The sequence below is a fragment of the Apium graveolens genome, chromosome 2 (genome assembly GCF_009905375.1).
Source record: "Apium graveolens cultivar Ventura chromosome 2, ASM990537v1, whole genome shotgun sequence".
Lineage (NCBI taxonomy): Eukaryota > Viridiplantae > Streptophyta > Magnoliopsida > Apiales > Apiaceae > Apium > Apium graveolens.
In genome coordinates, this window is record NC_133648.1 from 95,519,148 (window position 1) to 95,537,680 (window position 18,533).

General features: G+C 35.9%; 1 protein-coding gene across 1 annotated transcript; it reads right to left on the reverse strand.

The window, feature by feature from the left end:
- Positions 1-1,032: 1,032 nt before the first annotated feature.
- LOC141707665 (uncharacterized) lies at positions 1,033-7,529 on the reverse strand. Its single transcript, XM_074510967.1, has 4 exons — positions 7,318-7,529; positions 6,314-6,689; positions 4,681-5,791; positions 1,033-4,308 (listed from the first exon to the last, which is right to left on the reverse strand). The coding sequence occupies exons 2-4, from the start codon at positions 6,457-6,459 to the stop codon at positions 1,384-1,386; spliced, it is 4,182 nt and encodes a 1,393-aa protein (XP_074367068.1). The 5' UTR covers positions 6,460-6,689; positions 7,318-7,529; the 3' UTR covers positions 1,033-1,383.
- Between the last annotated feature and the right edge of the window lie 11,004 nt (positions 7,530-18,533).

Consider the following 18,533-nt stretch of genomic DNA (forward strand, 5'->3'; position numbering starts at 1 on the left):
AATAAGAAAGAGCATTTACCTTTTTTGGCTCTGTTCTCTATACCTCGAAAAATCCCCATAAAAAAGTTTTTGAGAACAAGTCGAAAAAATTAAAAAGCAACTTTCTTTTCTTTTCTTTTGTACAAATGTTTTTGGAACATAGTGTAAACGAAAGTATGTGAAATGAAAACTGCACAAAATAAAATATTGATAAATTAAATTATGATTTGTGAAAATATTTTAATTTAGAAAAGATAAATTCTAAAAACCATGTCTTGCATTATAAATGGTTACATTCATTAAGATTTAAAATAATGAAACTATAGCAATATCATCTATAATTATTGGATTACTCGTACTTCTAAATTAAAAAAAAATTAACTATACAAAATTATAAACGCCTTATCGTTTAAAATTAAGCTGAAAATGATCTAAAGTGTTCTTGGGAGCCGGCTGCATCTTATTGTACTGTAACATTTGTTTGATCTTACAACCTACGTATAGTTTACATTGTTTAATCGTAGATAACATCATTAAGGCTCGTTTTCAGTCTTCCGTTCTTAATTGCAAAACCATGTGCATGCTAAGCGTTGGGTTTGGGTGTAACATTTTCCATGCACGTCAGTGGAATCACCCTTCAGAACCAGGCGCGCGCCATGCAAAATTACAGAAACATAAATTTAGTGATTGAACATCATTTTTAGGGAGGGTAACTTTAGGGTAGGGAAGTGCTATCACGCCCCCTATCCCGAAGTTGCGCCCCATGTAAAATTACAAAAACATAAATTTAGTAATTGAACATCATCTATAGGGAGGCAATCAGGTAACTTGGGGGTCAATAGGTACTATCTCCACCCCTGATTCCCAAAATTTTTATATACATCTCTCCGATCCCCGCCCCGTACCCCAAAGAATCCCCGATTTCCCGCCCCGAATAAGGGTCGAGCGGGCAGGGTAAATGCCCCCCTCTATTCATTTGGAAGTACATAAAATCAAACCAATCTGCAAAATTAAGCATAAAATAACAAGCATACATATCTACATCGCACCAAGTAGAGAAGATAATTAAGTTATTACTGTAAGATCACTTGTACAAACAAACAGTCTGTAGGAAGCATATAACTTTTTTGCTTACTACAGAAATCCTATGGAAAACTGCTGTCTTAATTAATCTACCTCAACGTCCAGTATATTTAGATATTTTTATTTAACTCAAAGCCAATATATTAAATGAGACCCAGATCAAGACTTCATCTGCTAGTTTTCCGCAGTTGTCTGTCAAGAACAAACTACCATTCCTATTTCACTGGGAAAATGTAAATTTAAGTATTATAAGAGTTGCCAGTGACTGAGTGACCTGTTGAATCTGCAATTCACTTTCCGTTAGAAATTCAAACTTCGCATTCATGATAAGCTGGGAGTGTAGTATATTTTTTGTCTCAGGTGACTAGCAGAGCTTGATTGTGAACTTAAAGAACTTGGACGCAAGAAGCTCAGGCCTTCTGAGTTGCAACTCCACATCACTGGACTCGCATGGACTCCCTCAGAAACTGGCATCTGGAAGCTTGTGTTGTGCATCAGGGGTTGCCCCCCATAAAAAAAACCCGCGCCTTCCGATGGATTACTGTTATATGAGGTTGTAAACCTTGAACTGAACTTGGAGTCCGCTGAGATTGAATTCCTAGCATTACTGGAAAAAGATACCCCGATTCTCCTCATGCCATCATGGCACATTGTACCAGTAGAAAAATCAGCTTCACTGTTGGTAGGATCATCAATAATAATGATCTCCCTAGTGGAGGTGGGACCCACATCCCAGAGTTTGACCCCAGAAGTTGCAACATCTTTCTGTAAACCATATGCTAGTGGATTGTTCAGTCTATTTCCAGGTCGTTCTTCGGCTAACACTTTCATTCCAACTTTGTAATCATGTTGCCCCAGTGAAGATCTGAAAGAACCAGCCACATTCATGCTTGGAAACTTTAGTCCGGATGCATCATATGGTAATTGCAGTGCTTCTACATCAACATTACCTTCAAAGTTCCTTGACAGCCTTGCATCAATTTTTTGTCCAAATGCATCTTGTCGTTGATCCTGGCTAAAGGCAATAGGACTTTGAGTAACGACCTGATTAAGACATGAATGATAGTCCTTGTTATGTACACCGCGTGGATAAACTTCAGAAACTGTACCACACTGCAAATGTGGCTGGGCATTCATAGAACTTGACTGGTGCTGCCTATGTTGCAGCAATGGAACTTCATCTTTATTGACGACCATCAAGTTCTTCCCCATCAGCCTAAGAACAGGATTTGGAGCTGATGAATTAGCTGAATCAAAATCCCTAAGAGTTGAAAATTTAACCTCGTGCTCCGGCGAAATATTCTTGTCAATATGTTCCGAGGAAATTTTTCTTGTAGGATAAACCACCTTTCCAGATCCTGAATTCGGATAGTTGTGGAAATAGAATGCCCCAGATCTCGAGATGGAATTTCCAAGCCTTTCACTACAATCATTTTCATCAATTTGCATTTGAGGAAATGAATCCAACGGCATTGTCTGCTGCCTTTGCAGTTGTGACTCCTGAAGATTAAAGACACCACCTTGAGTTCCCTCCTCCCGGGAGCAACGGCACAACTGTTCAAATTTTGAACCTGCTGATGCCTTTTCAGGGAAGGACATTACATTGATTCTCGATGTCTCTAGGTTCAAATGTTCAGGACCTAGATTTACTGCTCGTGAATCTTGAGCAGCACCCGAAAAGCTTCTCTGAATCTCGTGTTGAGCAGAAAGGGGGTCAACTGAATTTTTTTTTGAAGATCTTGACTTGGACATTGCCAATGTAGGATTAGAAATATCTGAAATTGCAGACATGGGAGAATCAGACTTATCCATGTCAACATCATGTTGATCTTCAGTAGATTGAATTTGCGAAGTATTTAACAAGTTTCCTTGAAGATCATCAGACCCCAAGTGCCCCAGACTCGGCAGATAGGAACCAGGTGGCCCAGGAATAGGTATAGGATCAATCTCGGAGAAGTTATTGAATTCTCCAGTCATAACATTTACATTGCCCACTGCATCTGTAGAAAACACTTGTTCATCACTCAAACTTGGATCCCTTGAGCTAGTTGGATGTCCAGATGAATCCCACTGATCTACCTCAGCACATTGTTCAGACTTGCTTCTCTCAGAAGAGCTAGGCAGCTTGGGGAACTCCGAAACTAAAGAATCACTGCAGCTTATGAAACCCCCATAGGCTACTGTGTATGATGGTTCAACAGCAATATCTTCCCCAAATGGTAGACCTTCACTTTCAGATTCTTCATCATCGAATGAGTCTTCCGAATTTTCTAAAGCACTGCGAACGTTTACTGGGGAAAATTCCTTCACTACACCTACACTATGACCATAATTACAAGGTTCATTTGTTGAATTCTTCAAACCATCAGCAGCTTCCTCCTTTCCGGAGTAATAGATAGAGCCCCTATCCTTTAAAACTTTGGTCTGTCTACGGGCCATCTTACCCATGTTCTCTTCCATTTCAGATCGTTCATTAGTAAAATCCTCCGTAGAATCAAGTTGCTGATCATCATCATTTTGAGATGGCCTCCATGCAAATTTGTTATTTGTTTCCAGTTGGCTATTGAACTGGGACCTCGTAGACACTGAACTTTTTCTCTTGATATGAGATCGGAGTTTGGGGACAATCACATGGTTTGTCAGTTTTGTCCTTGTAGAAGCAGATAACATAGCTTTTGATGAGAACTCCTGATAAGTACGTGATGTCTTTGAGGTGACAACAAACGCATCAGAAGTTTTGGTCGGTGCTGCTTTGTTGCTAAAAGAAGTTTCTCTGGTTGATGTATGGTTCCGACTATCTTTGCAACTATCATGCACAGAGGTGCCTTCCTTTCTCAACTTCTTATCCTTCGGTAACATCATAGACCTCTTCCTATAGCCTACGCCTTCAGAGCTCCATGGGAACTCTCTTTTTTTCCCAAGTGGTGATTGCTCCCTACATAATCTTAAACCCGCCTCATTTTTTGAAGCTTCCATCTTTTTTCTGGTTTGAGATGAAACAAGATTTTCGATTGACTGTTGTTTATTTAGAAGGCAATTGCTGTCGAATGACTTGGCCAAAGACTGTCCAGGATACTGGTGTTTATCTTCAAGAGGGGTCTTCTTTTTTAAACCAGTTCTCTTAGATCCTACCCATCGCCTTATGATTCCTGAATCATCAAGCTTAATTTGCTCCTGTGCTTTGGAGCACTGTCCCAGTTCTACCTCCCCCTCACCACTTGGTCCCACAGTTAAATTTCTATAAATCTGTAATCAACAATTGTAAGACAATATTTCAGCTACAAAAATGTAAATGAACAAAAGGTTGATTCGTGTAATGAGATAGACTTTAAGGGAATGCCTTTTAAGTTATTATATATTTCCGATCTCTAGGGCAATAACATTTTCCAATATGCTGATATATGTCAAAGACTACCAAGAATCACAGGCAAAAAAACATATATAATGATGATGGTAGACTGGTAGTGATATAAACCTAGTGCTAAACACTTCAATAATTTGTAGAATATGCACAACAAATTGCCGAACACGTAAATAACATTGAACCCTACAATAAGATTAAGAAAGAGCAACACCAGTAGCAAGGTATATTAAAGAAATATTGAAGCATTTATATACCTCAAACCTAGGATGTGGTTTGGAAGAGTATGGCTTTCCATGAGGAACGAGTTTGAGGATTTTTTGATGTTTTTTCTTCTTCTTGTCTGTAATAAATTTGTTACTTTTAAGCATATTTTGAGCTCTAGAATTCCCTTGCATATTTGCTGCCTTGCTGAACTTTGATAATATCCGAACTTTTGTTCCATCAGTATCAATATAGACTTCACCTTCCTTATGACCAATCTCCTCAACACCAGCATATGGCAATCTTTCCAGCCTATCTTCAACACATAATTCATTTGATTGATCAGGTGGAATGGAGTTGCTTGCCCAGTTTGTCCCATTTCTTCTATCAAGATCTTCCAGAGTACAATGTAGAGCAGTTGCATAGATATCCCTCATCAATCTCATCTTCCTTGGTTTTATTTTATGCTTAATCACCTTAGGTTCTTCTGTCCACTTAATAGTAGATTCCCCAGAAAGGCATTGGTCAATGTGTGCATTCAAGGTGGTGTTTGAAGAGGATGAGAAAGTTTTGCAAACTGGGCATACCTTGGAAGCCATTATTTCTGAAACTATGAAGTTGTTGGTCATGTTATCTTCTTTCGTGCTAGGACCAGATAAAGTTCCCAACTTGACCATCAGTCTCGATTTCCTAACTAGAGGTTCCGGTTTGCTTATTTTGACAGTCTTGCAAGCTACTGGGAGAATTTCTGCTTCAACTTGTTTGGTTGAGTTTTCTAACAAAATCGCAGCTTCTGATTCTTTTACAGGATGAGATTGTTCAACTTCAGATGGAACTTCTTTTTCTCCTTGATCAGACACGCTTGAAGTGATATGTGGATGATCCAAGTTCAGTTTCTCATTAAATGTAGCACCATCAACGGAGACCAGATCATCTTGACCAAATTGACTAGTAGTCTTCCCCTCAGGTTTGCTTTCATTTGCTTCATCTGCCAAATTATCATAAACAACACATTTCTTCACAGACATAGATTTTACTGAATCAACACACTGAAAAGGTGGCAACAAATTTGTCACGCCAAGCTTTCGACATAGTTGCAAGTTCTTCTCTGAGAATGGCCAGTTGGTTGCAATATCCTTGCTCCGAGCATTGTAAACATAATCTCTGCAGGAGAAACAACAAAATTTCAAATGTTTGAGATCGTACAAGTTATAACATCAAGCTCGTAAGGTATTACTTGTCTTGTTCAAACTAAGACAACTCGAAGACACCATTGAGCTGATTCTAAACTCAAGATGAGTTCATTATTGTATGCAAACAATATTAAGAAAACATAGACCGTAGTTAAAAAAAGATATAGTTCCTAGAAGAAGCAAAACAAAAACCAACACAAGAGGAATAATCACATATCCTGGCAAAGAAGATTAAATATCATTAGCAAAACACGCAAAGAGATCTTTGAAGAAAGAAAGATAAAACTAGACCATGACCATTAGAAAACCAAATTTGACTAATTCATAAAAACAAAACTAACGAGGAAGTGGGTGAGAAATTAGGCTTCAACCCAGCTACAGTAATGATGAAGTAGATCCAAGAATTATCACCATGGACTTGACCAGACTAAATCTCTAATAGATATAGGTAAAAGTTGAAGAAGCATTAAAAGCAGTAGTGGAAAAAATATACCTTATGGAGAAATTGTTGTGACTAACATCAAAGTCAGAGTTTAACAGATCTACTGCTCCTATATTTGAACAAGAAGTCTTGATGTTTTCATCATCATCATCAGTTTTCAAATGGGAATCTGCTGGGGGGTTTTCAACTGATAACATCTGCTGATAAGATTCTCCTTTGTTGTACTCTTCTTTTTATCTTCACAGCTACAACTCACCCTAATTATCTTACTAATATACTTAACCTTCAGCATAACAGTAGCCAGCACCACTTAAACAGTACTAAAATCTATTTATTTTAAACTAAACCCAACCCACTTGCTTAATTTCAAGATGATGTTTTTCTCTTCTTTTTCACTTTCTTTACCTAACCAAACATCATTAGCAGCCTGCAAGAACCAAGAACACATAACATGAAGACAAATTAATCAAGAAAACACGTAATAAAACATGACCAACATAAAGTCTAGTAGATATACATAGAAAATAATGGTCTAGAATGGTTATTTTATGTGCCAAGTGTGTGTGTATACAAGAGAGTATATTAGAAGCAAAATTCTATGCTATAATCTGAATCATCATGGTTGATTTAGCAAGTAAAGAACATTAATAGAAAAGATTTAAAGCTTGAAGCAAAGATAAGACTATGTTTCAAACTTGTGGAAGTGTTATTTTATGTGGGCAAGTCCCAAGAAAACTTAAATAAAACGAACCAAAAACCAATAGATCGAAACCCAAGTAAGCATTTCTGTCCTTCAGAAACTAAATCCAACAAAACTAAAGCAACATCAAGCTCAACTACTGTAGAAGAAGATTTATTTTTTTAATTTTTTTAATAAAAAAAAGAACATAGATTGACCAACCAAAGCTTCAATCTTTATTACAACTAGAACTTAAGATCGATCAAAGATTTATACAAAGAAGCTAAGCACAAATCTAGACCATGATCCCAAGCTTGCAAGCTAAAAAAACAATAAATTTGCAAGAAAAATAAATATGTAAGTAAAAAAAAAGAACCTAAACTGAATGGTTCTTGAAACGATCCTTGTTGAATCTGAAGATGTTTGTTTTTTGATCTGGGAAGGAAAATGGGAGGTTAAGGAGAGAGATAAATGTGTGATAATTTAGGTGAAGCTTATAATAATAGAAGTACAGAATAGAAATGAGAAGCTAAAAAGAAATAAGAAAATGGAGAGAGAGAGATGAGAAGAGAGCAAGACCACTCACTCACACATCAAAAGAGGCATCAGGTTCCATCATAAGGCTTTATTTTTTCTTTTCTACCATTTACTACAGGGGACACCTCTCTTTCTCTCTCACTATGTGTGACTTTATGCATCCTGTATAATGCTACACAACAAAAATTAAAATATATCAATTTCTTGTATCAAACGAATTTTATATGTCACGACGGTTCCATCTTAAAATAATTAACTTGGACTTAAAATCAATAAGTAATAAATAGATTAATATATATATAAGTTAAATAGGTACATATAAGTATTTGTATAATTTTACTTGTAAGACATATTTTTTATAAATTAAATAAACTAAAATAAGTTGTTTCTAAATATATTTATCTTAATTTGTAAATTTTAAATTATATTAATATTTTAAAATATATATCTTAAAACTAAAAATTTAAAATAAAAATAAGTTGAGAAAAGTACGTCATTACTAAAATTGAACTTATGAGCTTATATTGTAAATTCGACTTAAAAATTCGAAAAATCCGAGATATTCATATGAAAAAACTGCATTTGTATATGAAATAAAGTGAATATTATCCATATTCAAAATAAAGCGGATATTTTCTACATTCGAATCCGACGATTGCGTTGTATTCGATAATATCTGAATCCGAATAAATATATTATATTTAAATATTTATATAGATTAAATTTATTATATTTAATTTATAGTGTGTACACACACACATATATATATATTAAATATAATGTTTTTACAAATTTTATTTAATTATAAAAATAGTATAGACATACATAAAAGAAATTATTTGAGTTAAACAAATTAAAGATAACTGATATATTGAAAAGATAAATAAAAAATAATTTTTGAATAAATTAAAATTGGATTAAATTGCTTTAACTCTTGTTTTAATTTTAAAAAATGAAATTTTAATTTTTACTATAATTTTTTCAATTTTTTTGAATTTTTAATATAAAAATAAAAAATCTGTTTGAAAGTCGGATTCAGATTCAGATATTATCTGTATCAGGATAGCATCGGTTAGATCCGATTCAGATATATTTTTTAAATATTTCCAGATTTAGATACGGATTCGGATCTGAATACAGATACAGGCAGATCCGTATCCGAATTATCCGTTTGATAGCTTTAGGGCCGAGAAACACTCGTTGATAAGTATTTAGGGGCTTATAAGTCAGTAAACCACTTGTAAGTACTTCCTGAACAGGCCCTTTGAATATGACACACTGCTCCTTGTGTTTCTATTTATTCGTATTTCAAGGTACATTAACGATTGTTACGATCATGAAGAATGGACAAATCTGAATCCGCATAATTGAAATTATTTTGTAAATTAAAGTTTAAATTATATATTTTTATTCAAAAAAATTAAAAATTATTATTTTAACAATTTGATTAAAGAACTTAGGAGTATGTACACAATAGTAAAACGAATAATAAAAAGAAACAAAAGGAGAATAATACGCAAACATTTATAATATGCACACATTAAATATCTTATATATCTATATATGGAGATTGTTAGGTCCCGAATTATCGTAGAGGGGGGGTTGACTACGATTATCACTAAACTAAAAAAATTCTTTCGAATCTTTTGCGGATATAAAATTTAGTACTCGGTTAGTGGTTTCGTGTTCTTAAGGTGAATAGTGTTTGAAACAATAAAACGAGGAACACAAGATATTCGGGGAAATATATATTCGTATATAAATCCTCGAGGGGTGTTGTTACACTCCGGTCAATAAATTAACCGGTTACAATCTAAGAATAACAAAGTTCCTAGCTTATACAAATATCAACAAATTAAATCCTATACAATATTCTAGTTTTTGTTTGTCTAAGTATTTAATTACCCGGTAACGATTATAATGCCCCTAAGTATATACAAAAGTTAAACCGGACATTATAACGATACTCCGGTGAGAAGTTAGACAGATAATCAAAGTGCTTGAGTTTCTCTGAAATCTTTGCTTCTATTTTCACCAGCTCTTTGGGAGAGAAGATGAACGAAACAATTCAATTGAATTGCTCAAATGCTTCTGCTGCTTGTGTAGACTTATATAACGACTCGTATATTTCTGTAACATTTAAATGTGTAATTAGCTGTGACGTTGTGTTATTTGTTTTATGCTTAAAGGTGATTTTATTCAAAATTTATTTTCATAAATATTTGGAATGTCTCTAAAATTATTTTTATCGTTTTACAATTTTATTTATTATTTTTAGGAATTTATAAAATTCAGAAATCAATAATTCCTTAATTACTTAGTCCTGGATAATTTTCTGATTGTATTTTACTGTAAATTCAATATTAAATTCTAGAAATATTTAAAAAAATTATGAAATTTGTATTTTAGTAAGTTTGGAATATTTCGGGAATTTTAAAAATTATATTTGGAGATTTTTAGGATATATTCCACCCACGTATCGGTTCGTTTAATCGATAAAGGCGAGAATAAATTTCATTTTAGAAATTATTTTAAAATTTACGAAAATTTTATTTGACTAGTTTTATTTAGTTCGGAAATTTTGAATCTAGTTGGGATTTATTTCAATTTAGATTAATTGTGAATTGTATTGTTAAACAAAAAGTACGGATCAGATAATATTTGTTGCAGGGTTTATAAAAACAAAAAAAAAGGGAAGGGGGTGGTTTTAGTCGGGTATAACCCGTTTCTCTCTTTGTCCAGTTTGTGTCTCCCCCAAATCTCTCTCAGCAAAATCTCTCTAAGTCTCTCCCTCCTCCTTAATCTTTCTTCTCTTTTCTGTTCTTCCTTCTAATCTTCCCGTGTTTTTCCCTGAGCACCCCCCTATTGTCCCCGTTTTCTATTCTCGGCTTACCGCCGCAGTTCTTTCCCGGTGAGCTCCGGTGATCTTTCCGGTTCATCTCTGTTGTGGACTTATATATATATTCATGTGTCGTATTTATATGTTCATGTATTCTTCTGTTGTTGTTTAATCCCTGCTGTGTTGCCTGATTTTTATTTTCCGGCCGCCGCCGGCTTTCGGTCCGGCGAGGCGGTCCATACACGCTTGTGTCTCGTGCTCTGTTTTGTTGGTTCGTGTACTGTTATGCGAGTTTGGCAGCGGTTCATTGATTTTTGTAAAAGAATTCCAGTTGCTACTTTGCATATTTCGAATGATTAATTAATTAAACTCTTGAATGAATTTCAGTGATTTATCGAGTTGTTGCTTTTAATTATTTAAATTATTGGTGAAATTCACGCTGGAAAACCGAATTTAATCGAATACCCACGAATTTTGCCGCCGTCGGCGATGAGACTCGGCGAGCCGACGGTGGACGGTGATGACGTTGTTCTGAGTCCTACAATTTAAAATACAAAATACGGTTAAAATTATAGAACACGAGTTAAGACATAAAAATGCGGATAATAACGATTAATAAGTGTATTTGATTGGTGTATGTGAATTGCGAATTGACATTGTTGGTTGAATCGGTGGATGGGACTTGGACAATTGGATTTTAGTGCTTGTGTTGTGATTGATTTGACGTCGGGACGTTCGACGGGTTAGCCGATAATTAAAGGAGGTGCTGGCCGATTTTCGTAAATTTAATTACGAAAATACGAGGCCGTACCCAATGGCTATCGGAACGTCAATCGATTATATATATATATTTTGTACAAAATCTGATAATGTGCCGTGATGAAATACTTTGCGGGAATCGATAACCCTAATTTCATAAAAGGATAGATATACATATTCTCTGGAAACGAACACCGAACCGATTTTCGAGAACGTGAACCCTAATTGATGCGTGTATTATTATATGAACTATGTTACGAGTCGGGTTTTGTAAACGTTCGGTTAGATTGTTAGCGAGGATATGTCAAGCATAATCGAAGGTCTAAATTAGGGTATTTCGACCTTGTAGGTTCTAGTTGGAAGGCCCAAGAGTTGACGTTGGTCTAAAGATAGCCTAGTGGACAGTCGACGAGCTCAGTAAGGTTCCAATCGAAAGACATGAGTGTTGAAGTCGAATCCAGGATGATCTAGTGGTTAGGCGATAAAGCCTGAGCGTTCGTGTCGGCTCAAGGTCAATCGGTAATGTTTGTAAAGCTCTGCAAGGCAAGTACCCCTGACCATTCTTTTATGGTTTAGTACGTATGAATAACTAACTGTTTTACTTTCGTAATGGAACAAAAACGTTTTAAGTTACGTATCCCTTGTGTTTGAAACTGTTGTTAAATATGTGTTTTTGGGGAAAAGTAATTTCTGAAAATACCTATCTCTAAAGTGTGATTAAAAATGGAAAAGAGGTTTTGAATAGTGTGCTGTGACAAAATTATTTTTAACAAGAGATAGGTAAAAGTGGATTTGAAAAATGGATAAAACGAATCAGATATTGGATAACGTTGCGTAAGTGGCTAATTCGGTTGCGCACATTACATAACCGATTAGCCCAGCATAGATAATCAGAGACCTAGCTAGTCTCTGCGGATCCGGTGAATTTGTGTGAAAGCCCGATCAGCTTTCCTAGACATTTTGTGTGATAGTCCGGCTAACTATCCTAGATAATTTGTGTGGAGGCCTGATCAGCCGTCCCTCGATAACATCCAATACATAACTGATTGTGATTTAGTGGTTCCCGTAACGGAACAGGTGATTTTGTGGTTCCAGTAATGGAACAAGTGATTTTGAGGTTCCCGGAGAGGAACAAGTTTTATAGGTCCTGTGATGGGACAAGTTTTATGGTTCCCGTAACGGAACAAATGATTTTGGTTCCCCGTAACGGGACAATGGTTTTATGGTTCCTGTAATGGAACGAAAGGTTTGAAAATGAAAATAGCATGCTAAAATTGAACTCTGGTATTTATGCACAGCACACGACTAATGATTTTGTTTTACAGAGCATGCTAGTTTTGATATCCAGTTTATACCTGTTTTACATATTTCTGGCAAGTTATGATTTCTGTTCCTATAACTGTTTATCATAAACTGTTTTTGATTATTATTCATATAGTGGTACTGCTGAGCAATTAATTTCTCACTATTGTAAAATGTTTTATATATGTATTGCAGATACCTAGGAGATTCTTCAGTGGTAGTCGGGGCAGAGTTCCAGTTCCTTCCGTGTCAGGCTCCTCTGAGGTAGTTGTGTTGGACCCAAGCGGGACTGTTGAGTTGCTGAATAAAGATAGTATTGTTTAGATTGTCTTTAGTAAGTTGGTTTTGTGATGGTTGTAACCTAAGTCATACTTAAACCTGGAAAAGGTCTTGGTAAAGGAGTCGAGATTATGTATAATTAATAATTTGGGTTATATTGTTTATTAGTATTGTTGTTGGTGATGTCAACTCCTGACCCCGGGGTTGAGGCCGTCACAGTTGGTATCAGAGCTACAGGTTTGAGTCCCTGATTTAGGTTAGGAATAGAGTCAGAAGAGTGCAAGAAGATTTATTCTATATAGATATGAGTCAGCAACTCAACCAGAGGAGCGAGTCTGTGAGTTTAGTCAAGGGTTCGAAGGCGTAACCCTGATGTCTGTTGGGGATTGGCTGGAACTACCCTATATTTTAGTAAGTCTCCCTTATATATAGGTATCATTGGCAATGTCTAGTTGAGCTTTCTAATTTCTTTTCTCGAGCGAGCGAATCTGATCATGAAGGTTCAGGTGGAAGGGTAATTGTCAGCGCCTGCCATGACAGCCGAGTCCCATAGTGAACATGGATTAGTACTGAGATTTATACCTTGATCCCTTATATTTCTTTCCTCTGAGGTTCTATCGGTTGATTGGGGAAAACAATACATATGATGTGACTATTTGTCTGTGTGACAAAGGGTCTGGTGGGACGCCACTGAATTATGTGTTATAAATTGTATGGTACTAAGATTGGCCATCTTACGTACTTGTATGGTTGCTCCCAGTCATATCCGCATCTCCTTCACATCTCTTTTATAATGGATTATCCTGATTTCGAAACTTTATTTGGTATTTTATGGCAATGAATTTCCTTCGATAACCACTGTGGTCAGATCGTCCTAGTTGTGGAAAGTAAACGAAGAGTTGACCGTCAGGAGAAATAAAAGTTCTGTATCTGGTTGTTATTTTGGAATGATGGCAACAGTAAGGATTTGTGAGCCATTGGAAAAGCTTGTTGTCTTAGAAAAGTTAATTCAGTGATTGTCGAGTCTATGGAAAATGATAGGGAACCACCTTTAGAAGAATGGTTGGCTGAAACTTGGACTAGTAGGCCTAGCAGAGGTCCTTAAGTTGACCTAGTTTGCGGGGTTGCTGGTTGGTAATTGTGGCTGAAATAGCCAACCCCGTTTTATTAGTTGGTTAGTGATACATATGGTTATTAATAGGTTATGTGTCACAGTATTGTGAACCGTGGAGTGGAGTGGTGGAAGATGGTTAGTATACTTGTTGGTGGTGTGGTTGATATTGATGAGTTGATAGGGTTGTTGGTTGATTGTTGGTGTCGGCTTGAGTCTGACTGGTAGTCAATAATATAGAGGAAATGCCGCCCAATTTTTTGGAAAATACCTTACTTTTAAAGATACAACGTATACTATGATGTGTTACTGATGTTTCTGTTGATACTCCAATTGATCAATTAAAAGAGAGGATTCGTGATTCGATATTGAAGGTTGCAGCTTTAGAAAAGCTGATTTCATGGAAGATGGATCAATTGTAAGAGATAAGAAGTCGCCTTGGGAAGGATGGTTGATTGAAGCTCAAACTAGTGCGTTAGCCAAGCCTGTGATTCTTAAGATTAACTTGAGTTACCAGTTTACCCTTTATGGGGTTATGCCTAGTATAACCCGTCTAGCCTTGTGGTATAGGAAACCTATTAGTGTTGTAACTTAATAGTGCTAGAAGGTTGCTTGGTGGTTGTATTGAGAGGGCATACCATAATGCTTAGTACCTTTATATTCCAGTTTTCTGCCCTGTTGTTGATTTTGCTACTGTTATCATTGCTAATGTTGCTAGTGTTGCTAATCTAGATATCTTTTACAAATGGATCCTAAGAATAAAAACATGGGTGCTTTGATTGGTCAGCATTTTCCTGACACAAGTGCACCGTTTGAACGGTGACATTTTTGATATACAATCTCGTTATGATTTTGAATAAATTCCCTGTTATATTTCAGGAAAATGCCACCCAAGAAAGCTACCTTGTCTAAAGAAGATAGTAGTAGTTTGGCGGAGGGTCCAGTTATAAATGAAATTCTAGATTTGTTGCGCCAGCAACAGCAACAACAGCTGCAGTTAATCCAACAGGTCCAGCAGCAACAATATCAACAAGGAGAGCTAAACCAAACTACCCGATTTAAATCCTTTCAGTCTGTTAAACCCCTAGAATTCAAGGGTGAAATGGATCCTGTTGTTGCCAGGAATTGGCTAAAGGAAATGGAAAAGGCATTTACCCTCACACAAGTAAATGATGATCTTAAGACCAATTATGCGAGTTACTTTCTCAAGAATGAAGCAAATTATTGGTGGGAGTCAGCTCGAGCGTTAGAAGGAGAAAACCCTGTTTCTTGGACAAGATTTACAGAATTATTCTTGGAGAAGTATTTTCCCGATGGTTTAAGGAATCAGTTGGAAGTCGAGTTTCTGGAACTGAAACAAGGTGAAAGAAGTGTGTTGGAGTATGAGGCCAAGTTTACAGAATTGGCCCGATTAGTTCCTAAGTATGTAAGTACGGAGATTCAGAAAGCAAGGAGGTTTCAGCAAGGGTTGAAGCCTGAGATTCGCAGAGGAGTTGTGGCATTGCAACTCAAGAGACATACTCCTCTATGGTTCAGACCACCCTGGTAATGGAAAGTGATCAGAAGCTGGTTGTTAGGGAAGAAAGTGATAAGAAAAGAAAGTCGGAAGGTGTTATGAACAAGGCAGACCAAGGAGGATCCAGTCAGGAATTTGAGAATCGGTTTGGCCGAAACAGGAGTAAAGGATTCCGGAGACAGCGTTTATTTCAGGCTAGGTCAAGTGCTACTTCAATTGCTTCCACTCCAGCTCAATCAGTCAAGTCAGCAGTGGAGTGCAAGTCCTGTGACAGGAGACACAGTGGTTCATGCAAAAAGAATGTGCAATGTTTTAAATGTGGACATAAGGGTCATTACGCATCGGAATGTAATCCAGAAAATCCAGGAGTTACGTGTTATAATTGTGGAAAAGTTGGGCATATTGCAAGGAGTTGTAGAACGGTTACTCAAGATACTACATCCCAAGGGTCAACATCCAGCTTAGCTAGAGGCAGAACTTTTAAAAGGACCAAAAGAACGAGCATTTAGAATTCGGATGTAGTTACACCTGATTTGACACCCTTCGAACTAGCAGAGTTCGATGTGATTTTATGATCGGGCTGGTTGTCCTGTAGTAAGGTAATTAGTGGTTTTTAGAAGAAGTGAATTTTAAGTGTACAGAAGCAATATAAGAAGTTCTTTCAATCATGCGAGAAAAAGAAGAAATAAGTTAGGGATATTGTTGGAAAAAAAAGGGATGGAATTACGAGATTGTGTACCGATTATCGGAAGTTTAACAAAGCGACGAATAAGAATAAATAACTTCTATCAGGAATTGATTACTTATGTAACTTAGTTTAAGAAATGTGTAACTTTTCAGGAATTTACTCGAGATTCAGCCTGAGAACATGACAAATATTGCGGTGTGAATAAGTTATGAGCGTTGCAAATTTGATGATATCATGTGAAGTAACAAGTGTATGAGTCGTCTCTAAGAATTTAAAGAACATGGTGTATGAGGATTACTTGGACAAGCAAATTGTATTTATTGATAACATCCTCAGCTATCTAAAGAATGAAAAAGTCAGTATAAAACGCTTAAGGACTTCCCTATGAAGATTAGAAAGACGGATTTGCATCGAAAGAGTATGGATATAAAAGTAGGATCGTGGGTATTGACAAAATTTCACCTTGAAAGAAATTGGTTAGGTTTAGTTAGAAGGGACGAGTTGAGCCCTAAATATATGTACCCGTTGGAGGTATCGAGGAAGATAGATGAAGTGCTCATGAGTTAGCATTGTCATTACAGTTGCAGACATTTATATTGTGTTCTGCATGTCATTGTGAAAGTGATATGTTCTTGATTCAAACCAAGCCGTTGAGTAGGAGCCAATGGGCTCTCATTCAAATTGTTCTGCGTGGAATGATCGACCCAAAACCTAGGTCATTATGAGCGAATCCTTAGGAATGAATTTATATCTATAGTGAGTATGCTTTGAAAGAATCCTCGAGTGGAAGAGTCCACTTGGGAGTTAGAGTCAGATATGCCTGACAAATATCCTCATTTATTTAATTAGATCAGATTCTGAGGATGGAATCCTTTTAAGGGGGAAGAATATAACGACTCGTACATTTATGTAATATTTAAATGTGTAATTAGCTGTGATGTTGTGTTATTTGTTCTATGGTTAAAGGTGATTTTATTTAAAATTTATTTCCATAAATATTTGGAATGTCTCTAAAATTATTTTTATCACTTTACAATTTTATTTATTATTTTTAGAAATTTATAAAATTCAGAAATCAATAATTCCTTAATTACTTAGTCTTGGATAATTTTCTGATTCTACTTTACTGTAAATTCAATATTAAATTCTAGAAATATTTTAAAAAATTATGAAATTTGTATTTTAGTAAGTTTGGAATATTTCGGGAATTTTAAAAATTATATTTGGAGATTTTTAGGATATATTCTGTTAGGTATGAATACAACACAGAGGGGGGGTGAATGTGTTTTGGCTTAAATGTTTGATTTTCGATTGACTTAGGCTTTAGCAGTTGGTTGTTGTTAATGATTTAGTAGAATGGATGTTAAACATAAATAGCTGTGCAAATATGTAAAAAAATATCTTCAAAACTCACTTAATTTTATATTAAAAATCAAGCAGTGTTTTGCTACAAAATCTCTAAGTTCTTGTTTTAGAACTTAGCTTCTTTCTTGAGAGAGAACACACAATTTTTCTAATCTGATTGTTCTTCTTAACTTAACTAGAGGACCAGTGTTAACTTTATAACTCAGTTAACTGCTGGTTTACACAGTGGATAATAAATATGCTATTAGCTTTTCTAAACTGTCACTTGTCATTTCTATTTATAGAAAAGCAAATCTTCCATTTCTGGCTTAGCATATCTTTAGCATCCCGTGATTACTTTAATCTTCTCTGTCAGTTAATCTTTGTCGTTGATCTTGGACATCTCTCAAGCTGCTTTTTGTAGACTTGTCAATCCAGCTGAGTGAATTGTTTGTTAATTCGCAACCTTGGATATTGAACTGTTCTGCAATTCTGTTCTTAGAGAAATTTCTTCACTTCGAGATCTCCAGTTAAGCTGTAGAGAACTCGACATCTCGATAGGCATGTTGGCTTGTCGATATCTCTGAAACTTCATTGTTGCCTAGACTTATCGACAACTCTGAGTTCTCTAGTGAATTTTGGTTTATCGATAACTCAGAGTTCTCTAATGGACTTTGGCTTATCGATAACTCAGAGTTCTCTAATGAATGTATACTTGTCGATATCTCTGAGTTCTTGACAGACAATTCCTGAGTTCTCTACACCCGGTGGATGTTGCTTATCCGTCGAGTAGTGATGGTTTATCCGCCGAGTAGACATTCCTCATCCGTCGAGTAGATATTGCTCATCTGTCGGGTAGATGTTACTCATCCGTCGGTACTCTCTGGAGTTTAAATGACTTCTCGATAAGTCATTCTGGAGTTCTCGAATGATTTCTCTATAACACTAATTCTGTGACTTGTAGAGATCTTGACTTAGAATGTTTTACACCAAACAGATTTATTCAACTCCAAGCTTCTTCATAATTCTTCTGAGGCATGATCTTCTTGATCTTCTTCCAGATAGAATTCTTAGGCTTGACACTGTTTAGAGAAAAATGCTCCAGTCTGTTCCATTTACATTTTATAGACATTAAGTGTTACAAGTATGAATTACAGATTAAGGTTACAATACAACTAATCTTAGGGTTGTCAGTATGACTTAGTCTTGTTATGATA

Coding starts and splice junctions, on each gene's coding strand:
- LOC141707665 (XM_074510967.1), bottom strand. CDS start 6,459: ATGTTATCAGTTGAAAACCCCCCAGCAGATTCCCATTTGAAAACTGAT. Junction 5,792..6,313: donor CACAACAATTTCTCCATAAG/GTATATTTTTTC, acceptor TTTCTCCTGCAG/AGATTATGTTTACAATGCTC. Junction 4,309..4,680: donor AACCACATCCTAGGTTTGAG/GTATATAAATGC, acceptor TGTTGATTACAG/ATTTATAGAAATTTAACTGT.